General features: G+C 39.9%; 2 protein-coding genes across 2 annotated transcripts in view; one reads left to right on the top strand and one right to left on the bottom strand.

The window, feature by feature from the left end:
* Window positions 1-27,443, bottom strand: part of LOC127369657 (potassium voltage-gated channel subfamily H member 6-like) — a 61,361-nt gene that overhangs the window by 23,892 nt on the left and 10,026 nt on the right. The window contains exons 3-7 of the mRNA XM_051411227.1: window positions 17,366-17,530; window positions 12,492-12,930; window positions 11,283-11,458; window positions 10,018-10,097; window positions 9,520-9,642 (exon numbers count right to left, since the gene is read on the bottom strand). Coding sequence (XP_051267187.1) covers window positions 9,520-9,642; window positions 10,018-10,097; window positions 11,283-11,458; window positions 12,492-12,930; window positions 17,366-17,530 — 983 coding nt within the window. The remainder of the gene's footprint in view (window positions 1-9,519; window positions 9,643-10,017; window positions 10,098-11,282; window positions 11,459-12,491; window positions 12,931-17,365; window positions 17,531-27,443) is intronic.
* The window catches only part of si:ch211-207d6.2 (sickle tail protein homolog), a 286,466-nt gene that overhangs the window by 252,948 nt on the left and 6,075 nt on the right, over window positions 1-27,443 (top strand). The gene's annotated exons all lie outside the window — the stretch shown is intronic.

The raw sequence follows: 27,443 nt of genomic DNA, 5'->3' as shown, positions 1-27,443 counted from the left end.
GGACACTTTTCAAATAGAGCAGGTCTAGACCAAAGTCCTTATAACATTTACAGAGACCCAACAGTACCACCATGAGCAAGCACTTGGCGACGGGGGCAAGGAAAAACTGCCTATTAAGAGGCAGAAACCTAGGACAGACCCTTCGGCTCTAGGTGGGGTGGGTGGTCGTCTGCCTCAACCAGTTGGGGTGAGAGAGAGAGAGAGAGAGAGAGAGAGAGAGAGAGAGAGAGAGAGAGAGACAGAGAGGGACAGAGACAGAGACAGAGACAGACAGACAGACAAACAGTAGCAACAACTACACTAATAGCAGTGACTGATGATGATGAACATGAAGAAGATGATGACGACGACAACAGCAACGATGGGGGACAATGAGCAGTGACAATAGTAATAATAGTAACTGTAGTTATAATAATATTATTATTAATAATAATAATAATAATAATAACAATATTATCAGTGATATTAGCAATGGCAGTCAAGCAGGACCATGGTTAACCAAGCTTAATCAAAGAGGAACGTCTTAAGCCTACTCTTAAATGTGGAGATGGTGTCTGCCTCTCGAACCACAACTGGAAGCTGGTTCCACAGGAGAGGAGCTTGGTAACTGAAGGCTCTGGCTCCTGTTCTACTTTTAGAGACTATAGGAACCACAAGTAGCCCTGCATTCAGAGAACGTAGTGTTCTAGGGGTAATAGGGTACTATGAGCTCTTTAACATATGAAGGAGCCTGACCATAAAGAGCTTTGTAGGTGAGGAGGAGGAATTTAAATTCTATTCTAAATTTTACAGGGAGCCAGTGCAGAGAAGCTAGTACAGGAGAGATGTGATCTCTTTTTCTAGTTCCTGTCAGTACTCGTGCTGCAGCGGTTTGAATTGATTGGAGCGTCTTAATGGACTTATTGGGGCAGCCTGATAATAAAGAGTTGCAGTAATCCAGCCTAGAAGTAACAAATGCATGGATTAGTTTTTCTGCATCTGTCTGTGATAGGATGTGTCTAATTTTTGTAAAATTACATAAATGAAAGAAGGCAGTCCTAGAGGTCTGCTTCATGTGGGAGTTAAAAGACAAATCCTGATCAAAGATAACTCCAAACTTCCTGACAGTGGTGCTAGAGGCCAAGGTAATGCCATCTAGAGTAACTATATCTTTAGACAGTGAGTCTCTAAGGTTTTTGGGGCCAAGAACAAGAATTTCGTTTTTTTCTGAGTTTAACATCAGAAAATTGCAGCTCATCCAGGATTTTATGTTTGTAATTTAGATAATTGATTAATTTCATTGGGCTTGATCGATAGATATAACTGCGTTTCATCTGCATAGCAATGAAAGTTAATGGAGTGATTCCTAATAATTTTGCCTAAAGGGAGCATATATAAAGTAAATAGTATTGGTCCAAGTACAGAACCTTGTGGAACTCCATGACTAACTGTAGTATTTATTGAAGATTCATCGATAACATGTACAAACTGCGAACGATCTGATAAGTATGACTTAAACCAGCTTAGTGTGGTTCCTTTAATGCCGATTTGATGCTCAAGTCTCTGTAAAAGAATATTAATTCAATTTCAATTCAATTTTATTTGTATAGCGCCAATTCATAACAGAAGTTATCTCAGGACACTTTTCAAATAGAGCAGGTCTAGACCGAACTCTTTAACATTAATTACAGAGACCCAACAGTACCACCATGAGCAAGCACTTGGCACAAGGGCAAGGAAAACTGCCTGTTAAAAGGCAGAAACCTAGACAGATCCTCCGGCTCTAGGTGGGTGGTCGTCTGTCTCGACCAGTTGGGGTGAGAGAGAGAGAGAGAGAGAGAGAGAGAGAGAGGCGACAGACAGACAGACAGGTGCACAGCAACAACAGTATTGGCAATGGCAGTCAAGCAGGACCATGGCAGGAGGCTCCACCAGGATCCATGAGAACCTGCGAGACGAGAGCACAAGAACTCCGGGGAAGAAGTGGAGTTAGTAACATGCATTAAAGGGACATGAATGAGTGCAGAAAGAGAGAGGAAGAGAGTAGCTCAGTGCACCATGGGAAATCCCCCGATAGTCTAGGCCTATAGCAGCATAACTAAGGGATGGTTCAGGACTCACCTGATCCAGCCCTAACTATAAGCTTTATCAAAGAGGAATGTCTTAAGCCTACTCTTGAAAGTGGTGAGGGTGTCTGCCTCCCGAACCACAACTGGAAGCCGGTTCCACAGGAGAGGAGCTTGGTAACTGAAGGCTCTGGCTCCTGTTCTACTTTTAGAGACTATAGGAACCACAAGTAGCCCAGCATTCAGAGAACGTAGTGTTCTAGTGGGGTAATAGGGTACTATGAGCTCTTTAAGATATGAAGGGGCCTGACCATGAAGAGCTTTATAGGTGAGGAGGAGTATTTTAAATTCAATTCTACATTTTATAGGGAGCCAATGCAGAGTAGCTAGTACAGGAGAGATGTGATCTCTTTTCTAGTTCCTGTCAGTACTCGTGCTGCAGCGTTCTGAATTAATTGGAGCGTTTTTAATGGACTTATTGGGGCAACCTGATAATAAAGAGTTGCAGTAATCCAGCCTTGAAGTAACAAATGCATGGATTAGTTTTTCTGCATCTGTCTGTGATAGTATGTGTCTAATTTTTCTAATATTACGTAATGAAAGAAGGCAGTCCTAGAGGTCTGCTTTATGTGGGAGTTAAATGACAAATCCTGATCAAAGAGAACTCCAAGATTCCTGACAGTGGTGCTAGAGGCCAAGTTAATGCCATCTAGAGTGACTATATCTTTAGACAATGAGTCTCTAAGGTTTTTGGGGCCAAGAACAAGAATTTCGGTTTTTTCTGAGTTTAACATCAGAAAATTGCAGGTCATCCAGGATTTTATGTCCTTAAGACATGTTTGTAATTTAGATAATTGATTAATTTCATTGGGTTTGATTGATAGATATAACTGCGTATCATCTGCATAACAGTGAAAGTTAATGGAGTGATTCCTAATAATGTTGCCTAAAGGGAGCATATATAAAGTAAATAGTATTGGTCCAAGTACAGAACCTTGTGGAACTCCATGACTAACTTTAGTATTTATGGAGGATTCATCGTTAACATGTACAAACTGAGTACGATCTGATAAGTATGACTTAAACCAGGTTAGGGCAGTTCCTTTAATGCCAATTTGATGCTCAAGTCTCTGTAAAAGAATATCATGGTCAATGGTGTCAAATGCAGCACTAAGATCTAATAATACAAGTACAGAGACAAGTCCATTGTCAGAAGCAGTCAGAAGGTCATTATTAACTTTAACCAGAGCTGTCTCTGTGCTAGATGAACTCTAAATCCTGACTGAAAATCCTCAAATAAACTATTGTTATGTAGAAAGTCACACAACTCTTTGGCGACTACTTTCTCCAGAATCTTAGAGAGGAACGGGAGGTTAGAAATCGGTCTATAGTTGGCTAAAACCCCTGGGTCAAGAGTAGACTTTTTAAGAAGGGGTTTAATTACAGCTACTTTAAAGGACTGTGGTACATATCCTGATAATAAAGAAAGATTAATCATATCCAGTAAAGAAGTGCCAATTAAGGGAACAACTTCTTTAAGCAGCCTAGTTGGGATCGGGTCTAACAGACAGGTTGATGGCTTCGATGAAGAAATGATTGAAGTTAACTGATGAAGATCGATAGCAGAAAAACAGTCTAAATATACATCTAAGTTTACATTGACAGAAGTCCCTGAACTTGGAGAGCCACTGATAACTGTTGATGGCAGTTGGTGATTAATTTTTCTCTAATAGTAATAATTTTATTATAGAAGAAGCTCATGAAGTCATTGCTACTTAAGTTTATGGGGATATGTGGCTCGATAGAGCTGTGACTCTCTGTCAGCCTGGCTACAGTGCTGAAGAGGAACCTAGGGTTGTTCTTATTTTCTTCTATTAGTGCTGAGTAATAGGCTCCTCTGGCATTACGGAGGGCCTTTCTATAAATCTTAAGATCATCTTGCCAATTTGAGCGATATTCTGATAATTTGGAAGAGCGCCATTTCCTTTCAGATTTCCTAGCTATTTGCTTTAACTGGCGGGTTTGGTGGTTATACCAAGGTGCTAGTCTCCTATGTTTTAATAATTTCCTTTTTATAGGAGCGATAGAGTCTAATGTTGATCGTAGTGAGCCTGTAGCACTATCGACAAGATTATCAATTTCAGAGGGACTAAAGTTGTTATAGGACTCTGTTAAATTCAGACATGGCATTGAATTAAACACTGAAGGAATCTCCTCCTTAAATTTAGCTACAGCACTGTCAGATAGACATCTGCTGTAGGAAGTTTTGCCTAATGGCTTATAATCTAATAGTATGAATTCAAAAGTTACTAAATAATGGTCAGATAGGAAAGGATTATGTGGGAAGACTATTAAATGTTCAATATCAATGCCATATGATAAAACAAGGTCAAGAGTGTGATTAAAACAATGAGTTGGTTTATTTACACTCTGACAGAAGCCAATTGAGTCTATTAATGATATAAATGCATTACTAAGGCTGTCATTGTCAACATCCACATGAATATTAAAATCACCTACAATAATTACTTTATCTGATTTAAGGACTAAGCTTGATAGAAACTCTGAAAATTCAGATATAAAATCAGAGTACGGTCCAGGAGCGCGGTACACTATAACAAATAGAACTGGCTGCAGTGTTTTCCAGTTTGGGTGAGAAAGACTAAGAACAAGGCTTTCAAATGAATTATAATTTAGTTTAGGTTTAGGGTCCATTAAAACGCCGAATCATATATAGCTGCTACTCCACCTCCTCGGCCTGTGCCTCGAGGAATGTGAGTATTAATATGACTGGGGGTGGATTCATTTAGGCTAACATACTCCTCGTGGGACAACCAGGTCTCAGTAAGACAAAGTAAATCAATATCATAATCTGATATTAATTCATTCACTAGAACAGCTTTAGAGGACAGAGACCTGATATTTAACAGCCCACATTTCATTCTCTTATTTTGTGCTACTGAGGAGTTGGTTTTAATTTTTATTAGATTTTTATGTTGAACTCCTCTTGTTTTTATTTCTTTAAATAGTTTAGGTGGTCGGGGACAGACACAGTCTCTATGGGGTTTTGGGTGGGTGACTGTTCTAAAGAAAGCGCAGAGGAGTGTGTAAGACAGCAGCTCTGCTTCCTGGTCCTAACTCTGGACTGTCAGGTTTTAGAAATAAACTTCGCCATGTTGCTAGATAAGAGAGCCGCTCCATCCAAAGTGGGATGGATGCCGTCTCTCCTAATCAGACCAGGTTTTCCCCAAAAGGCTTCCAGTTATCAATGAAGCCCACATCGTTTGCTGGACACCACCTCGACAGCCAGCGGTGGAATGACGACATGCGGCTATACATGTCATCACTGGTCACATTGGGCAGGGGTCCAGAGAAAACTACGGTGTCCGACATTGTCTTAGCATAGTTACACACCGACTCCACATTAATCTTAGTGACCTCCGATTGGCGTAAACGGGTGTCGTTACCGCCGACGTGGATAACAATCTTACTGTATTTACGTTTATCTTTAGCCAGCAGTTTTAAATTTGATTCAATGTCGCCCGCTCTGGCCCCAGGGATACATTTAACTATGACCGCTGGCTTCGCTAACTTCACGTTTCTGACTATGGAGCTGCCAATAACCAGAGTTGGTTCCTCAGCGGGTGTATCGCTGAGTGGGAAAATTATTAGAAACGTGAAGCGGTTGGTGGTGACCTGTGGGCTTCGCCGTTCTAGTCTTCCTTCGCTCAGTCACCCAGCCTCCCTGTCTTCCCGGCTGCTCGGGAACTACCGGGGATCTACAGAGCTAACAGAAGCTACCTTCGGTCGGACCGCACCGGCTACCGGGGCTGGCTAACTATAGCGGCTAAAGATATCTCAGTGGTGCGGTGCCGTTCCTCTAACTCACTAAGCCTCGCCTCCAGCGCAGTAAATAAACTACATTTAATACAGGTACCATTATCTTTAAAGGAGGCAGAGGAATAACTGAACATCTGACACACTGAGCAGGACAGAGGAGAGGAGAGGGAGAAGCCATAGCTAACTGCTAATGCTAATGAAACTAGAGTGTATGAAAAACTTTGAAAGTAGTGAAAAGTCCCTAAAAGAGGAGAAACTCCAAGTGTTTAAGTAGAACTAGTCTACGTTTAAATGTTAAGCGGGTAAATAACCGCTGTAACGAGTAAAACTAATTTATATTTAGCGTTCACTGACAGAGCTACAGCACCAAACAGTGTACACAGAGCAGGAAGTAAACCGGAAGTGAGTCAGTACGCTTACCGTAGCACGTCCAATCCAACAACCTGGCCCATCGTGTCAAATGCAGCACTAAGATCTAACAATACAAGTACAGAAACAAGTCCATTGTCGGAAGCAATCAAAAGGTCATTATTAACTTTAACCAGAGCTGTCTCTGTGCTGTGATGAACTCTAAATCCTGACTGAAAATCCTCAAATAAGCTATTGTTATGTAGAAAGTCACACAACTCTTTGGCGACTATTTTCTCCAGAATCTTAGAGAGGAAGGGAAGGTTAGAAATCGGCCTATAGTTGGCTAAAACCCCTGGGTCAAGAGTGGGCTTTTTAAGAAGGGGTTTAATTACAGCTACTTTAAAGGACTGTGGTACATATCCTGATAATAAAGAAAGATTAATCATATCCAGTAAAGAAGTGCCAATTAAGGCTATGACTTCTTTAAGCAGTAGTTGGGATCGGGTCTAATAGACAGGTTGATGGCTTCGAAACATTCTAAATATATATCTGAGTTTACATAAGTTAAAGTTCCTAAACTTGGAGAGCCACTGATACCTGTTGAGGGCATTTGGTGACTAATTTTCTCTTTAATAGTAATAATTTTATTATAAAAGAAGCTCATGACGTCATTGCTACTTAAGTTTATGGGGATATGTGGCTCAATAGAGCTGTGACTCTCTGTCAGCCTGGCTACAGTGCTGAAGAGGAACCTGGGGTTGTTCTTATTTTCTTCTATTAGTGTTGAGTAATAGGCTCCTCTGGCATTACGGAGGGCCTTTCTATAAGTTTTAAGACTATCTTGCCAAATTGAGCAATATTCTAATAATTTGGAAGAGCGCCATTTCCTTTCCGATTTCCTTGTTTTTTTGCTTCAATTGCAGGGTTTGGTGGTTGTACCACGGTGCTAGTCTCCTATGTTTTAATAATTTCCTTTTTATAGGAGCGATAGAGTCTAATGTTGATCGTAGTGAGCCTGCAGCACTATTAACAAGATTATCAATTTCGGAGGGACTAAAGTTATTATAGGACTCTGTTATATTCAGACATGGCATTGAATTAAACACTGAAGGAGTCTCCTCCTTAAATTTAGCTACAGCACTGTCAGATAGACATCTGCTGTAGGAAGTTTTGCCTAATGGCTTATAATCTAATAATAGAAATTAAAAAGTTATTAAATAATGGTCAGATAGGAAAAGGATTATGTGGGAAGACTATTAAATATTCAATATCAATGCCATATGATAGAACAAGGTCAAGAGTGTGATTAAAACAATGAGTGGGTTAATTTACACTCTGACAGAAGCCAATTGAGTCTATTAATGATATAAATGCATTACTAAGGCTGTCATTTTCAACATCCACATGAATATTAAAATCACCTACAAAAATATTTTTTTCTGATTTAAGGACTAAACTTGATAAAAACTCAGAAAGAATTCAGATATAAAATCAGAGTACGGGCCAGAAGCACGATACACTATAAAAAATAGAACTGGCTGCAGTGTTCTCCAGGTTGCAAGAAAGACTAAGAACAAGGCTTTCAAATGAATTATAATTTAGTTTAGGTTTAGGGTCCATTAAAACGCTTCTCCTCGGCCGGTGCCTCGAGGAATGTGAGTATTAATATGACTGGGGGGGTGGATTCATTTAGGCTAACATACTCCTCGTGGGACAACCAGGTCTCAGTAAGACAAAGTAAATCAGTATTATAATCTGATATTATTGGTAGTAATAGTAGTGCAGTTAAGGATACATGTTCTCTGTAACTGTGTGGTATCAGTTTTATCTGATCAAAAGAGTTTAATACTGGTTATTTTTATTTTATTAAAATATTGGTACACTGTCTTCATGTTTTAGCTTCTTGCTAGGTGTGGATCTGTGTCTCTTTATAGGACAATAATGGCTAACCGCAGTTCAAAGTGAACGTGAGTAAACGTTCCATTAACTGCTAAATATACATGATAAATGGTAAATGGACCTGTACTGTAACGCCTTTCTAGTCTTCCGACCACTCAACGTGCTTTTACACTACATGCCACATTCACCCTTTCACACACATTAACTCAGTGATGGCAATCCCCATCGAACAGAAATAAATGCATTCATACACATTCACACACCGATGACACAGCATCGGGAGCAATTTGGGGTTCAGCATCTTGCTCAAGGATACCTTGACTTGTGTGCAGGAGGAGCAGGGGATCAAACCAACAACCTTCTGATTAGTGGACAACCCGCTCTGCCTCTGCACCACAGCCACCCGTATAATATAAATATAAGACTCCTAGGCCCAAACTAAAGGCTAAACACAAATTTTGTTTGCTTAACAATGCATAACTCAATGTAACCAAAGTTGATTCAGATCACCCTGTCTACTATAACTACAAGGGTTTATATAACTATAAAAACACCATCACTAAAGCTCTTCACGGTCAGGCCCCTTCATATCTTAAAGAGCTCATAGTACCCTATTACCCCTCTAGAACACTACGTTCTCTGAATGCTGGGCTACTTGTGGTTCCTATAGTCTCTAAAAGTAGAACAGGAGCCAGAGCCTTCAGTTACCAAGCTCCTCTCCTGTGGAACCAGCTTCCAGTTGTGGTTCAGGAGGCAGACACCCTCTCCACATTCAAGAGTAGGCTTAAGACATTCCTCTTTGATAAAGCTTATAGTTAGAGCTCGCTCAGGTGAGTCCAGAACCATCCCTTAGTTATGCTGCTATAAGACTAGACTGGCGGGGGATTTCCCATGATGCACTGAGCTCCTCTCTTCCTCTCGTTACTAACTTCACTTCTTCCCTGGAGTTCTTGTGCTTTCATTTATTTAGTAATTTCCATTACTATAGTTGTTGTCATTGTGCACCTCGGTCTCTGTCCTTCTCTCTCTTTTATAATCTTGGGGATGTTTGTATTGCATGTCATAGTTCGTTTGCTTGCTTGCAAATCTGTAAGATAGTATGTGGGTTATATGTGGCTGTGAAGAAGGACATCTACAGATAAAACTATGCATACATTTCTGTCTATACTATATTGGGTCTCTGCATGGTCACTCATTTATTGGCTTTTGGTTTGATTTGTGCTTTCAGTCCACAGGTGGTCACAGATCCTTGCAGCTATGTGGATGTGGAAATTATAATTTGCACTTTAGCCTGCTGCCATTGGACCCTGGCTGGGATAGACATTCAGTAACAAATGAATGGTTTATCTAGATTGGAACAAAGTATCAAGTCATCTCTACTAACCTGGGTGACTTTCTCTGTGACATGATGTGTTCTATCGATCAGTTTGCAAGGAGGTCGGATTTCACCAGGAGGTAATGCCACAAAGGTGTCTGTCTTTGTGTCCAGTAGGCTCTGGATCACCTGCTGCACATACATTGGATACGTATATTGAAAGTAGAATTGTGATAAAATCCACTTAACATTTAAAATTTACAGTGCATTTTTGTCATTTTGATGATGCTTGAAATCACAATCACCAATTTACGAGTGCAGAAAAACACTTCAATTTACATAATACAGTATCTTTAAAGTCGGGCTCAGACTACAGGAGTTTTAAAATTCTAACCGAGTTCAAGTTGCATCATGCACATAAAGATGTCAAACATGCACACACTACAAGATTTAAAAAATGATGGCCCATCACACACTACAGGATATTACTAAGATCATTCCCTTATATGTTGGGCCTTCTTCTAAAACTGCAGAGAGAACTGTGTGTGGACTGACTGAATGTGTTACCTGGCTGTCGGTCTGGCAACGCAAATCACTGTCTGAGGTCCCAACTGGTGCACTGCTCTTTCTAACAGTTACCAGACCAGCTGAAGGAGGAAAGAGAGGAGAACTTTTGTTGCATCTCTAATGGAATTACAGTACACCAAAGCCATATAAAAGAAAGTCAAATAAAAAATAAATACTGATCATGCAGGCCTGTATTTTCTATATTTTGTTGTGTGCAGGATGTCTCTGTCAAACTTTGTGCATCAGCACCTGTCATCAGCACCAAAATAAAAATGCAGTGACAGGTCACATCTTGTTTTAACTTTTCTAATGCAGGACGAGGCTGTTTAGCAGAGAGTGAAGGCTCTGTGAATATAGCTTGTGTTCAGCTCTTTAGATCAAAATCTATACTTTAAAAATAACAATTTCATTTAGTTTTCTTCACTGAAATGAATACCACGCTAACATATAGGCTTACTACTGTTTATATTTTTTAAGTTTTCTTACACCCCTTAAAATTAAAAAGGCCTTTTGACCCCCACTGAACCACTGCTTTAGAACATAAAGGTTTTATTTTCTGATTGTGAAAGAATAAGAAAATAAAACTGTTAAGTTCTGTTCTGTTCCATATACTGCATATGTTATGTTGTATAAAGGCTCATTTTATTTTGTTTTATTATTTATTTAGTTTATCTAAGATTGAAATCAATGGAGATATTTCTTTACATTACACCACTATAAAATGCAGGTCAACAGTATAAGCACCTTACAACGATACAGTGCACATGTAAATTATGTATGAGCTGGTGCCCTCTGCTGCTTGGATGAAGGCATTATGTACAAATGTTCCCCTGTCTTGTCTCCTTACTAATGAGAATATATACAACAATATGAGCATTCTTCAATAAAAGGTTCTTTATCACATGCTTTTTTCCCCTACTGTCTATTGACTGCTAGGAAATTGGATAAAGGATACAAAAAGGCAAGGATGGAAATTACTGAGGGAGACAGACCTTTACTTGACTTTGTCAAACACAGTCTATGTACAATATGGGTGCTGGCAAACTGTAGTCAGTTGTATTTTTTTTTTCTCTCTTTCATAGTCCATATGGTGTGTATACATTTTGGCATAGGTAAAGTATTTATCAATTTGAATATTTTAAATGAGGATGATCATGTTTGGATGCTACAGTCTGCAGCTCGTATTTGGGTTTATTGGGGCAATTATGAAGACAGTAAGCTGCATACATTAGAGGGACTGAGGTCAAATACAGTGTTATTCTCACCAGTACAGCTGTGTCTCAGCTGCAGTCTCTTTTCCCAGTAACTTGGCCCACTCTTGATATCATCCACTGAGGAGGAATGTCTTAAACTCCCACAGCTGCTGTCTAATTTGCCAGGAGAATGGTTGATGTGGAAAGGACAGTCATCTTTGTCCCGGCCTCTTCTTCTCTCCTCTCTCCTATAGAAACAATGGACATGAGCATTAAAGCTGCACAGTATGGTAAAGACAGTCATATTGTGATTATTTTGACAGATATTGCAATATGATTCACTACTAGTGTGGGAATGATAATTTTAACTTCACAATTTTCATTTTGGCTGAAAAAAGTATTAAAATCATGATGGTGTGGCATTTGACAGACAGAGACAGAGACGAAGGTGACCAGCAACAACAATGGCAACAACTATACTAGTAGAAATGACTAATAATAATGATGATGATCCTCCTGCCTGTGACCCGGAAATCAATCTCAGTGCGCCATCTTGGACATCTCATAACACAATGAAAATATCATTATATACAATAGTGCAATGAACTTAGATTTATAGTGAAAGAGCAGCTTTATTGGTCATGATTAAAATAAAAGTATGACACTGTAAACTACATTCTTGTCTGAATGTTTAATGAGGTAGGAGTAGATGACCTTTTCAGGATTGTAATGTGGAAATTATAGTCTTTGTGTAGACAAAAGTTTGTGCAGCTCTTTTTGTTTGTCAGTATCATTTTGTTGTTTGTTGTTTGTTCATTTTGGCCACAAGAAGCTCAAGTGCACCACTACCCAACGTTATAAATAGGACGAAAAGCTTTTCCAGGGGAGTTTTTATTTCTCCATGCAATCTAAACAAAAGGTAGAAAGTTATGTAACATTACTGTCATATGATACAGTTATGTTCAGTCTAAGCCTTGTTTCCAGCAGCATAAGGCAGATGTTCTCACTGAAACAGGTCTGATAAAGCCACTGAAGAAATTGCAGATAGACTAGCTGGTGAACATTATGGAGCATTTGCTAAAGACCAAGATATTATTATTATTTTTAAATATGAAGAATGAAGAATAAAATACACTATAAATGCATTACATATATAGTTCGTTATAAACCACTTATTTCACTTTTATATACTGCTTATAAAAGCTAAAAGGGAGTTAAAGTAAAGGGTTAAAATCCCAATGACATCTTTATTAAAAATTTAACATAAAAAAATGTAATTACCTCGGTGGAGCATATGAGGAGGCCAGTGGCAGGGCCAGTGATGGGGGTGCTGAGGCTGGAGCAGGGGGCAGACCTGTGTAGAACTCCCTCCCTCTTCTCCCTCCCCTCCCTCCTCCTCCTCCTCCTCCTCCTTCTCCTCTTGCACTTGTATCCACCAACAGCCCACAAGCATCACCTCCTTCTCTTCTCTTTCTGTCTCCCTCGCTCCTTCGCCTGGATGCCACCAAGCCGTCCCTCTCGCCTCCTCTCATTCGTTCTTCTTCCCCCTCCTCCTCCCCTTCTTTGTCCCACAGTAGTAGTCCAGCTCCTGCGTCCTCCAGCAGTTTGTCCAGGGCCACAGATTCATGACCGAGAGGAACACTCAGCTCTGTGTCCTGTGACAGGACACCTGAACTGGAGCTGAGAGAGTGGAGGAGGAGGCGCAGCCGCTGTGGTCGAGCTGGATACAGCACAAGAGGAAGACATGATGGTTCACTTACACTGCGTTGCAGATGCTTGCTTTTGATGCAAAAAACAACATAATAATGTTATATAAAAACAAGATAGATTCAGTGATCCCGGTATAATAACTATATAATATAATAACTGAAATTCACATTACTCAAGCACCAAACAAGCACCAAAGGTCAACAGTCAACATACTATTAAAAGAAAAATATAGTTTTATATATCTTTTTGTTAGAAAAAAGTCAATCCGATATCATCTTTGTATATAAGTTATACTAGCCACTTCCCACGGAGAAGAGCTGCCATTGCTGCTGTCCGCCATGTTTGCCCTAGTAAGAGGGGAGGTGGTGCTATGCAAATGAATCACCTTCTTATGTAGGAAGGGGAGCAAAATCTGAACAGAGCGTTTGAGCTCAGGTATTTTGACAGAGCCCACCCACAAAAAAAGTTGATTATTTTCACCGTTTCTGGGTTGGAAGGCCACCCCAAATATGTGTGTACAAACATTAAAATATGTCCCCCAAAATCAAAAATACATATTTTTCCTCTGACCTGTAGTGCTATGTATTCATCTAGATTGTTTTGGTGTGGGTTGCTGAGTTTTTTAAACATCTGGTGTGAAGTGGGATTTCACACCGGTGAACATCCAGGGATTGGACATTGAGGTGGCAGAGAATTACAAATTCCTGGGTGTTCACCTCAATAACAAACTGGACTGGACTGACAACACCCATGCTCTCTACAAGAAGGGCCAGAGTCGTCTCCACCTGCTGAGGAGACTGAGGTCCTTCGGGGTGTGCAGAGCTCTCCTCAGGACTTTTTATGACTCTGTGGTGGCTTCAGCCATCTTCCATGCTGTGGTCTGCTGGAGAGGGGGTAGTACGGACAGGGACAGGAAGAGACTCCATAAACTGATCAGGAGAGCGAGCTCTGTTCTGGACTGTCCTCTGGACTCCATAGAGGAAGTGGGTGAGAGGAGGATGTTAGTGAACCTGACATCCATCATGGACAACACCTATCACCCCCTACATGACGCTGTGGGGTCCCTGAGTAGCTCCTTCAGCAGCAGACTGTTACACCCACGGTGTAAGGAGAGGTTCTGCAGGTCTTTCATCCCTGCTGCTGTCAGACTCTACAACACCTGCACCACCTGATCATGTTGTAGTGTCTGTTTTTAAAATTACCACCATACCATGGCTTTTACCACTCGCCATAGCTTTTATATCTGTATTTATGTATTTATTTTTCACTCAAATGCGGAATGAAATTAATTTCCCCATTGTGGTAATTAATAAAGTAATCTAACTAATATAATGGACGGACCAGCACAGAAGTCTGCATGCCCTCCCATCATCAGAGGAAGATACATACTTTATTTGGGATTATTTTTGAAATATGACTAAAATGTCCCTACAAGGACTGCAACTGCTTTCTCAAAGGAGTACCAGTTTATGGACCGATATGGACCATCTATCACCCAACTTCACACTTAGAAGCTGTAAGTTTTTTTCTATTTAATGTTGTTTTACTGTTTATTGTATAACGTTAGGTTAGCCTGCTGGCATTAACATGCTCTGCAGCTAATGTGGCTAACATTGTAGTCACACAGGCTGGGCCGATGTCAGACTTTCTGTTGTAATATGAGGGACAGTCAGAAGCTGTGTGACCATTAAGCCTTGTGAGAAGCTAAAAAATACCAGGAGTAGTAGGTTTGAGGCTGGTGATTGTTTTTCATGTTGCTTCTTGTGTAACTTTCTACGGATGTGCTAACGTTAGCTCTGCTGGCTAGCTAAGATCGTTCTTCTCTGTTCAGGTGTGTGTGTTTTGTTGTATGTAAATTTACTTGATCAACGTGTACCAGAGGTATAGACAGAGCTATGTGTAAGAAAAAAATATTCAAACTGCAGGAATTTATTTGTTTAGTAGGGCTGTGTAACTTTGATTAGCACTGAGAAGCGGTATTAGCTCTCAGCTGTTGTGTGAAGTAAAACCGTAACTAATATGAACTGTTAGCGTTATTACAGTAATAATATTACTGAGGAGTATTACTAAGTTTGTAATATCGAGGGAGAATCACAAACTGTGTAACTTTCTACTGACTGCTGTTGTGTTTTTTGTTTGAGAAAGGACCTTAAAGGAAGTGTAGTCCTCAACTTCTTTTATTTGAGAGAATAAGTAAACAACACAGCTGTGGGTCTGATCTGCTTCACACCAAAGGTCTGCTGGATCAGGGACCAGGAGCACAGTCTGCTCCCTCCTTTTTATGAGTTTGTTATTCTGGGTGTCATCCTTCCGGATTAGTACATGTGTCACTAGGCGGTTTCTTTGTATAATTCTGCAATGACCACTGTCCACACTCTGCCATCACCTCCCAGGCTTGAGGTTCTAAAAATGAATCTAAAAAGACAAAGGGTGTGCTTACTTACAGTGAGTGCTTCACCAGTTTATTGATTATTTAATTTAGTTTTGATAAAATGACTAGGCTCAGTGTGTTTCTCATATTAGAGACACTATTCTAAAACCTGCAGACAAAGGCAACAGGTCCTATGTTCCCCGGGTTCTATGTTCCCCGCTTTGTATGGGACCTAACCCTAACCTTAGCGGGGTACATAGGACCCGGGCGGCTGTGGCTCAGAGGCAGAGCGGGTCGTTCCTTAATCGGAAGGTTGTGGGTTCGATCCCCAGCCCCTGGTGCCACATGTCAAAGTAAGATACTGAGCAAGATACTGAACCCTAAATTGCTCCCGATGCCGTGCATCGGTGTGTGAATGTGTATGAATGTTAGTTTCTGTTCGATGGACTTTGCCATCACTGAGTGAATGTGTGTGAAAGGGTGAATGTGGCACGTAGTGTAAAAGCGCTTTGAGTGGTCGGAAGACTAGAAAGGCGCTATACAAGTACAGGTCCATTTACCATTAATGATGACCCCGCAAGGGCTAGCTCAAATAGTGGCATCCGCAGCTCGCAGTGGCATTTCCGGCGGCAGGTTGAGATGCCGCGGCATCTGCCGCTGTTAGCAGTGGCATTCCCACTGAGCTAACCGGGCGCCCATTATACATTGCATTTTAAATTTAAAAAAGCATAGGCTACCACCAATTTCTTTCCTCAGCACTGCAACATAACTGTAATATAAATCAAATATTGTAATAATCAAAGAAACCTTGAAAACAAAAAGCACAAATAGGGTCATGAAAATGCTACCAAGTCTAATATTACCAAGTGTTAACATTTATAAACTATAAATGTCAGTATCTCACTAGCAGATGCTACAAACACCTGCAGTTGCAGTCGGATATCCTCTTTTCTCTACAGTACGAAAGGCTACTGGTTTGGTTGTATATGGTTTGCTAGTAGGCCTCAACCTGCCACCGGAAATGCCACTGCGAGCTGCCGATGCCACTATTTGAGCTAGCTGTCTCTCGACAAAGGTTACCAAGATAAACAGGAAGGACCTGTGATTGTGTCAACAGAATATTTCCCTGCACAATGCCTGTTAGATGTTTTCCACACCCAGTATACAAATATCCCACACTGCTAACGGTAGCTAACGTAGCATTAGCTTTGTCTTTATACTAAAGCCCCTCCAGTGTGTATGTTTTGCTGATGTATGTAAGTCCACTCGATAAATGAGCACCGGAGGTAACGATAGAGCTGTGAGAGAAAAAGCCAACTGCAGGAATTAATTTGTTTAGTAATACTGTGTAACTTTGATTAGCACCGAGCAGCTGTCCATTAGCTAGACATTTGAGATAAAGTTGGTAACCTCAAACTGTTTCCTTTGAGAAAAAAACAACACCTCACTACTGCTTTATTATTTTAGTTTATAACTTAGGACTACTTTGAGCCACAATGAGCTGTTGCACCCTTTAGCAGTTAGTTGTACTTGTACTGTATTATATTATACTGTATTATATGCTGTCTTACAAGTAACACTGAAGCTGCCATGTTTTACAGGTGATCTGAGTGACCTGATGAAGCTCAGGTGTTGGACCCATCAGAGAAAAGTGACGGCTGCAGCATCAGGACAGTCTAAGTATCCAAAGGAAGACTCATCAAGATGAACACTGACCGCAGAGCTCCATTACCAGTTCACACTTCAATATACAAGAAACTCTATACCTTGATGGAGGACATGATCTGCACAGTTTACCTAAAAGTTATAGATTTGTTACTAGCACCATACATACAATTTATATTTCTGTGTAACTGGAATATGAATGAAACATGAATTTTATTTTTGAGTTTTGAGTTTTTGGTCATTTTTAAATTCATTAATAAGTGGGGCTTTTATATAAATAACATGTTATTTCACAGAGGTTTTATGAAGTTTTCCTGCATGTAGAAAGGTTGAAAACCTGGTCCATGTAACATCTATTAATATGAATATGTGAAATTTTAAGCCTGACACCAATGTAAATTAAACATACCCAGGGTCAGCCAGGGGATACGCAGCACTCTGTTGAGTTCTCTGGCTGGAGAGGTGTTGGTTGGTCTGGGGTCAGTGGGAAGCTCAAAATTGAGAATGAACATGATGACCAGGCCGTCTTCATTCTTCACTGGGACCACATCTATTGCACAGTGGAAACATACTCCTGCAGTGACAAAGAAACATAGATTTTCTTTTGACATGTAACACACTTCTGCCTGAGATATGAATAAATATGTCATTAATTCATGTAATCAGTGTGCAAACTATATGTGTGATCCATGATAATGATGGCAAAAATAGCATATATTTATCACATATATCAATATTTTAGAGCCCACCCAAAACAATTTCACAAATCATGTTTCCAGAGGACCTTGTGTCTTTGAGAATTCGCACCCTGCATGTAATTCAGAATATTTTCTCTAGATGGGGAGCACAAACGGAAAATGATTACTGTTGTCGTGCTCAGTAGGGGGCAGGATTTGGGTATTAGCAAAAATATTAATAATTATTAAAAATAATTATCAAAATGTAATAATTAAAATTAATAGGTTAATTGAGTAATTCATATTTTGATTATTAATTACTGAATTGTCCTCGGGGCACTTCCCTGTTACCAGGGACTAATATCAAATTTGCAATTTACAGTCTCAAAAGGTAGCCGACACACTGACGCGAGGGGAGGTGTGTATCAAGGTGATGGCCTAGATGGAGGAGGAGGTAACGTTACAGTGATAACGAGATCTCACTGATGACGCTACACTGCCTTCCCAGAACAGAGGTCAGTTTAAATGGAATGTGTGATTTACGATATGTGTCTGCTTACAAAATGGCTGGCAAATCAGAACACGTGTATAGGTGTGTGTGTGTGTGTGTGAGGGAGAAAAGGAAAAGAGAGAGTAAGAAATAACGCGCGCACCGGAGCCGAGGTTCTGACCTGTACCCTATAATATCGAGCTGAGTTATACCCACTACATCACAACCAGATCAGACTCTGATGAGACAATCTCAGGTGTGCGTCTTTTAACTAGCAGGTATACAGTTCAATACTCTAAGACGTGTGGCAGTCTGCTCTCCGCGGATCCCAGTCTCGCTCTCAATAAACAGCTGTGTCGGCGGCGCAACACTTTAACTTGAAAAAATCCAATACAATATATATAATAGTGCTATCCATTTGTCTCGTGAACTTTTCACGAGAAGTTGTTCTGCCGCGAGAACGTGACGTCATTGCCTGGCTTGTACCACTTACAGCGTTCCAGTTTGTCTTTGGCCATTACGAGTCAGAAAGTGCAGCAGCTGTCTTGTTATTGCTTGTGGCTCTTCTAAACAAGCTCAATGTGAAATAATAACATGTTTTTCTACAGAAACACTAACATTTGAATTGAATTTCAAGTAATTCCGTTATTGCAAGTCTTACATTTCAATAATATTTTGCCATTTTCGCCTATTTCAATTTCAACAAGTGCTGTGGCGTTTGTCTCGAGCCACCAGGGGCAGTGGCTAGTGTTATTGTTAGCTACATTAGCCTATTTAGCAGACCAGCTCGAAAACAAAACTTTACATTGTATTGCACACACAGCAACACCGTGCAATGCATAAATTGGTGACCGGACTAAAGCAGCAATGTAAACAAGTGTGTAGGAGCATGTAAAATCGACTTTGAAACGACCAACGTAGTACAAATACAAAGAAAATACATCTCAATATGGGCGCTGCCATCTTTGTTTTGCGGGTCATACGTTATAACGGTAGTACACAAATAATACTAATAATAGTAACACAACTAAAACTGTCTCTGCCCAGATGTTTAAAATGCCCTTACGTTGCGTGGAGATGAATTGATGCTGATTCAGCTTGGTCCTTGAGCTGAATAGCGGAGGCCGAGACTAACGGCGGGCTGGTCCCTCATTTGGCTGCGTACAGTAACAGTGAGGTCGACTTATAGGAAGAAAACAGTGATCAGCGATCGGTGTTTCTCCCGACGGAAAATCTTCGTCCTTCTGCTGGTAATTTAAAGAGAACAGCGGCTGCGTGCTGTCTCGTCATTTAATGTGGGATCCCGGATTAAATGACGATTGTTAAAAAAGGAGGGAAAAGGTGTAACAGTCTGGCTCGTCCAGGGAGTTTGAAGACACATGGCACACTTTAAGAAAAATAAAAACGGGGTTCTAAAAAGATAAAGAGGATGCACTCTAGTGCTACGAGAACAGTACCTAAACGGACGTTAATCTCGAGCTAATCTTTGGGCGTTTATGGCCTTATGCCACACCTTGGCCCCCCCACTGAGGGGTCTGTGGTTTGGCGGGCCTTTCAGTTTTATGACTTTCAGTCACCACAAATAGGCTTTATGACTTACACCAAGGCCTCTGACAATCCCTTTGTTTGAGCACATGGCCAGGCCCAACACTGTGCTGCTCATTCTATTGTAACATTCATAACATCACAATTTATCTCTGAGTGATTTGAAATCTACTTAAAATATACTTAAGCTTGCAGCGACATTTTAAAAATGTGTCCCTAATTCAATTTTCAATTCAATTTTATTTGTATAGCGCCAATTCATAACAGAAGTTATCTCAGGACACTTTTCAAATAGAGTAGATCTAGACCGAACTCCTTATAACAGTACCCAATAGTACCACCATTAGCAAGCACGGGGGCAAGGAAAAACTGCCTTTTAAGAGGCAGAAACCTAGGACAAATCTTCGGCTCTAGGTGGGTGGTCATCTGCCTTGACCAGTTGGGGTGATGACTGTCACTAGGTCAAATCAGTGAACTGATTCAGCTTTTCGAGTTTCTTTCATTGAAAGGTTTAAATATATTCTTATCAAAAAACTGTTTTATGTCTACGGTAACACAGTAGTTTCACTGCAGTGGTACATTGGCCAAGGGCCAGATGACAGCTAAAGGTCTAGTGTGTAGGATTTAGTGGCATCTAGTGGTGTGGTTTCAGATCACAGTTACCTTGCTTCACCCTTTTTAAGACCCGAAGGAGGAAGTACGGTGGCTTGAAATGCAAATAAAAAAGTCACCACTATAAAGAGCCAAACATGGATTCATACAGGGTCTGGTCTGGTGGTTATACACTAATGAATACATAGTTATGCATATTATATTCCCTTTCTGACAATAAATCCTTCTAAATGTTACACACTGGACCTTCAAGGAGGGGAGAGGTTTGAGAGAAAATAAATGCAGTGGCCTTTTTACCCTTCGAGAGCGAACAATACTTTCTCCCTTCCTTACAGGCTGAGTAGGGAAATTCAGTCAACTGTGATTTTTCCACAGATTTTCCAAATGGATATCGTAAAACATTGGACATTGGAATTTGAAGTGAAACCATCTGCATGGCTTGATACCATTATGGGTAAGAGATAAAATATGGGTAGTTTAGTTAAGTTTCTGTTTGAGCTGACCGTAATGCAGATTAATAGATAGTTCATATATACAACTAAAAAAAGATAAAGGGCAGAAAAAGCAGCATCATCCTATCACACTCAGCAATAGTTGCTGCAACTTCCTCAATACTTCTCAGCTTCACCAGTTTGGCTTGTACCTGTTAAAATGGCAGAGAGCAATCCATCTTTCCAGCGTCCATTCAGTAGCCTGCAGGCATTGTAAGACTCAACTACCAGATGAAACTCTTGTTTTTGCTGACCTCCAGTATTCTATGTTCTCACCTTGCTTCAGTAATGTAGAAATGAATTCAGGGCAGGTCACCCATAAGAGGGTAAAAGCTTTCTGGAGCCGAGCTGCTAGAGGGGCCCATTGAGGCCAGCAATAACCCCATTATCCTAAATATAAGTAATGACTAGAAAGCTGCCATGCTGAAGACGTGAATGACAGCCAGAAGGGCTAACGTTTCAGCTAATGTTACTACCCAAAAGGTAGCTAGTGTCATCTTCACCAATTTGTGTCTATTCCACATGGGAGGAATGAACACCAGTGAACCCCCTATCCACTGGACCTTTTCAGGGGTCCAGCCATCTATGTGGGTGACTCAGGGTGTGTACTCCTTGACTTGTTGTGACTTCTGTGGTGAACCAGTGATGCAGTTATCTCTCTGAAGTCAAATCCTGCTGTCCCTGGTTATTATCTTCTGTATTGTGTAATAGGTTTCCTAACTAAATGGGTGGGAACCAGTAATTACGAGTGCACTGGTTTGTGTATCCCCAGTGGCTGGGGAGAAAACTGGGGTTTAGTGTCTCGCCAAAGGACACTTGGGCAGGAGGAGATCGGGATCGACCCCCAATGCTGTAATCAGTGGACCACCCTCTCTACCACCTGAGACAAAATGTTTATGGGGGAAGAGCGGCTCGTCCCCTAATCGGAAGGTTGTTGGTTTGATCCCTGGCTCCTGGTGCCACATGTCGAAGTATCCTTGTGCAAGATACCGAACCCCGAATTGCTCCCGATGCCATGCATTGGTGTGTGAATGTGTATGAATGAGTTAGTTTCTGTTCGATGGGCTTTACCATCGCTGAGTGAATGTGTATGAAAGGGCGAATGTGCCATGTAGTGTAAAAGTGCTTTGAGTGGTCGGAAGACTAGAAAGGCGCCATACAAGTACAGGTCCATTTAAGATTTACCATTTATGTTTTTGAATAATATGGGAAATGCTACATTCAAACTATTGACTATATAATGACTGGATGACTTAATGTCATCATTCCTTTTACATATCTGTAATTCCGCTCCAAACAAAAAAGGTAATTCATATGGACTGTCCTCTGTCAATAGAATGAAACAGGATTTAATGGATGGATAAGACAGAATGCAGTGCACCAGGCTTTGTGTGTGCACAGTGTGTGAAGGACAGGAGAAGGAGTTGGTGTTAGGGCTAAATTGTCAGCCAGGATGGATTAACGTAGCTACATGCTAACTTATTCTACTTTAATAATGATATCCCAATGACATGAAGACCATCTGCTATAGAGCACACAAGCACACACACACACACACACACACACACACACACACACACACACACACACACACACACACACACACACACACACACACACTTAATAACTTGGCAAGTTTCCAACATGATTATCCTCTTACTATGAACTGTTATTGAGACTAAGCCTTGAGCTGTACGAATACTAACCGGATTTCAATCAGTTTATCATGAATGTGGCATGTAGTGTAAAAGCGCTTTGAGTGGTCGGAAGACTAGAAAGGCGCTATACAAGTACAGGTCCATTTACCATTTACTTTATCCAGAACAACTTGGATTAATTGGTGAATATGGGGAAGAACTCAATAATAATTCACAAACCTATCTGGATAAGACGTTCAGGATTCAGGCCCCTGTTCTGCGTTGGGTTTTCAATATTATCTTGTCATTGCATGGTGATGCAGTTCTGCAGTACTCAAGAAAGTTTTCAGTGTCTGCAAATTGATTTTTTGAGCTGAAACCAATGTCTGCCTAGAAGGTGAAACAATAGAAACTGAAATATAAAACACACAATAGTGCCACAAGCCTGTGTAAACATTGAGCAAGAGTCCATTCTAAATCTACCATTAAATTTGGATTTATACTCTTTGGATATTAAGAAATGTACAAAACATCTTAATAAATACAATTTCAGTTTGGTATGCTGCACACAAACAGATAGGTGATATGCGTGTATTGTCTCAATTTACTCCTATTTCGGGTAATGATCAGTTCGCACCTGGTAAAAGAAATGGAGTATTTAGAGCATGGAATATAAAAAGTTATTCAGAAAATTCTGGATCTTTATGTAGACGAATAGAGATAAAATCCCTAAAAAAATCACAAAATATTTGCAGTTAATAAGCTACGTCATCAAAATATAAACAGATAATGTGCATACCACCTTTATCAAAAGTGGGAGAAATAACACATGTAAAATTAGAAGGGAAGGGCCATGTACCTAAATATTACAGGATATTGGTAGAATATAATACTGAATCAACATTAGATAAATTAAATGCTTGGAAAATGGAAACACAAGAAGATATCGGGAGGCAGACACCCTCACCACATTCAAGAGTAGGCTTAAGACATTCCTCTTTGATAAAGCTTATAGTTAGGGCTGGATCAGGTGAGTCCTGAACCATCCCTTAGTTATGCTGCTATAGGCCTAGACTATCGGGGGATTTCCCATGGTGCACTGAGCTACTCTCTTCCTCTATCTTTCTGCATCATTCATGTCCCATTAATGCATGTTACTAACTCCACTTTTTCCCCGGAGTTCTTGTGCTTTCTCGTCTCGCAGGTTCTTATCGATCCTGGTGGAGCCTCCTGCCATGGTCCTGCTTGACTGCCACTGCCAATACTGTTGTTACTGTGCACCTGTCTGTCTGTCTGTCTCTCGCTCTCTCTCTCTCTGCCTCTCTCTCTCTCTCTCTCTCTCTCTCTCTCTCTCACCCCAACTGGTCGAGACAGACGACCACCCACCTAGAGCCGGAGGATCTGTCCTAGGTTTCTGCCTTTTAACAGGCAGTTTTTCCTTGCCCTTGTCGCCAAGTGCTTGCTCATGGTGGTACTGTTGGGTCTCTGTAATTAATGTTAAAGAGTTCGGTCTAGACCTGCTCTATTTGAAAAGTGTCCTGAGATAACTTCTGTTATGAATTGGCGCTATACAAATAAAATTGAATTGAATTGAATTGATATAGATGAAACACATTGGAATGATACTTTTTTAAAAGCCCCAAAACAGACATTAAATAACAAGGTTTAAATTACTTCAATATAAGTGGTTATTGAGAATGTACATAACTCCTGTCAAACTTCATCATATGTCTTCTAATATTCCAGATGGTTGTTCAAAATGTTTGAATGAGAAAGGTTATCTATTACACTGTCTATGGGAATCCAGGTCCAAATCTTGAAAGGATGTTATGAAATGTTTGTCAGAGATGTTTCATACCAAAAGTGCCAAACTTTGTTTGCTTGGAATATATCCTAAGGACTTTATACAAACATTGAAATGGACTAAACTTGTAGTCTTTGGACTTCAAGCCAGGGAGCTATTGCACTATGATGGAAGAGTATGGATGCACCATCATTGAGTGTGTAGATGAGGTAGATTTTGTAGTCTATCAGTCCGAAAAGACTTTGTTCAGCTCTGGGAGCGTTACATAAACATAATTAAAGATGTGAATCAAAGCTTTTCCTAAAAGTACATTGTAAACACAAAAACATATTTGTTTTATTTGTATTCTATCTGATATTGATGCAATTAATGGTGGGTACATAAGAGTTTGTGTCTGAGTAATGTATGTATTTGTAGCTTCAAACTGTTGTATTGTTGATGGGATGTTGAAAATAAGAAAATGACTGAAATATAGAACACTACAGTATCATCCAATGAGAATGGTCAGCACTATCTGACTGGTAATAAATGGGCAACAACTCGCACAAAACAGTGGTATGGAAAGGTCCTTGAATATCTATGTTATATATATATGTGTGTCGTTTCAAAGTTTTTATCCTACAAGAACAATACAGAAGTTTGAGTAATACTAAGATTATTTTGTGACAATAAATGATGTGATACAGGTTAAGAAAAGTAATGCTTAGTATATATAGCCTGTTAAGCCATACATATGCACTCCCATGTGCTGTGCCAATAGCCACAAGACAAATGGATTTAAATACTGTTCTATATTTCACTTATGTGTTTGATTGCTTTGAATTGATGTCAGTTTTGGGAAACTGAAGTTTTCAATTACACAAGTAGATGCTACTAAATCCTACACTCTGGATTTTTAAGATTAGAGGACTTTTGCCATCATAGTTATGGTTAGGAGACTATCCTTGTCATGCTCAAATGAAACCTACACTCTCAGTGTTAGTGACTGTTAGTGGGAAACAGTTGACCCATCTATCCCCTATGGGGCTCTATAATAAGATCACCTGACTTCCTCATTGGCTCCCAACAGACATATAATTAACTAATTTACACAACCACTAAGTGTTTTTTCAAATCAATTCAATTTTATTTGTATAGCGCCAATTCATAATAGAAGTTATCTCAGGACACTTTTCAAATAGAGCAGGTCTAGACCGAACTCTTTAAAACATGAATTACAGAGACCCAACAGTACCACCATGAGCAAGACCTTGGAGACAAGGGCAAGGAAAAACTGCCTGTTAAAGGGAAGAAACCTAGGACAGATCCTTCGGCTCTAGGTGGGTGGTCGTCTGTCTCGACCAGTTGGGGTAAGAGAGAGAGAGAGAGAGAGAGAGAGAGAGAGAGAGAGAGAGAGAGACACAGAGAGAGAGAGAGAGAGAGAGAGAGAGAGACAGACAGACAGACAGGAAAACATAAACATGGCTCTTTTTAGGCATTTGAACAAATGAACAATTCTGTCAATTTTCTCTTTGCAGTCAGAAAACATATGCAGAAAGTCTGGCCAGGATTAATCTTTCAACTTCAACTACATTAATTCAGTTAAAGTTACAGTAATCAACCATGATGAGAATGTGTGCGTGTGAGCAAGTGTGTGTGTGTGTATAGAGATCATAGTGAAGGTCGTTCCTGGTCTTTAGGGACAACGAGAGAAATGGGATCACAGTTTCATTAGAGCATAAGTACCATATCAGCCAAAAGAAATAATAAACTAATGGATTAGAGATTAACGGAAAGAGTCAAAAGATTATCCAGCCCTCTCTCTCTCTCTCTCACACACACACACACACACACACACACACACTTCACTTCTCACTCTGTCTCGCACCATGCTGTTCCTGCCTGCTGTTCTACCACTATTCTCTCCTTCAGTTTCATTTTTCATTTCTACATTTTAATATAAAACATATATCATGTGTCACATTACTTATTTTCTTTACTTTTTTCTTTACAAATAAGAAAAAGGTTATTTTAAAAAAGTCACAACAGCAAAGCTTTATTTATAAAGAAGGAACTCAACCAACAGGTACTGCCCTATATCGTTTGTTTTGTGTCTTTGATGTTTGAACACTGGATCAGAACTAATGTTATTTGATGTGGCTCAAGGCAGTGGTAAACCATAAACTCCCCTGTTCTGCAAGGTAAAATTATTGTTTTAGTCAAAGCAATCTGCTGTCTTTAAAGAGAGCATTTTGTTATAAGTGACTTCATGACTTGACTTGACTTGACTTGACTTGACTTGACTTGACGTAATGTGCAAATAAGCTGTTGCATGGATTGGACCTTACAGTATGTCAAAGAGAAAAATCTGAAATTCTGCAATGGGATATTTTTTGCACTTTTGCATAGAATAATTCCAAGTGCACAAAATTAAACTAAAGTATTTCCTGTAATACAATAGAACACAATAGATACCAGTATAGAATAGCTACGGGTATAGAAATACAACAGTGCCAGTCAACCTTTCTCATCCACATTCTGTCTTCTCTTTCAAAGAGAGATGGGAAAGAATCTGTTTGATGCCTGATCCATCCCTAGCAATCCTCTGCAGATATGTTCAGATATAAACCTTCTGCTGCCTCATTAGGGTTGAGCAATGGAGAGTAAGGTGAAAAGAAAAGTGGCACCATCCTGGGCTGTAAACCAGACTGAAGGAAAATGGTGAAACACCCCATTGTCCCATATGATTACAAAATGTTTGGTGTTCTTCTGCCTCACAAGTATTTCATTGGGGTCATCAAGGAATAAATTAAGGGACTCAATGTCCCAATTATTAATTTTTGTATGTGGCAGCATGTAGTAAATGGTATTCTTATTTACAGTAATGATGTGTTAAATTTTAAAAGAACAGCTTTTAGAATAGTATGAATCAGAAAGGTTTGTAGATTTTGAAAGATGTGGCAATGAAAAGTGATCCAGTTTGTCCAAATTGACTTCTGCTGTGCTGACTGTGTAAGGGTTTTTAAAAAGTGACCTCAGTATTGAGAATATATGTTATCAATTCTAAAAAAGAATGAACACACTAGTAAATAGGTACATTATTGCTTTAAAACAAGAATTATTTCATTATTTCTGTAACGTATTTTATTAAGATAAGATAATTTCAGAATATGAGCAGAAAAATTTAACTTGACTAAAACTAAATAAATAATAAATAATAAAAAAAAAAACTAAACTAAAACTACTAAAATG

This window comes from Dicentrarchus labrax, unplaced genomic scaffold (genome assembly GCF_905237075.1).
Source record: "Dicentrarchus labrax unplaced genomic scaffold, dlabrax2021, whole genome shotgun sequence".
NCBI lineage: Eukaryota > Metazoa > Chordata > Actinopteri > Moronidae > Dicentrarchus > Dicentrarchus labrax.
This window is presented reverse-complemented; position numbering and strand designations above follow the sequence as displayed.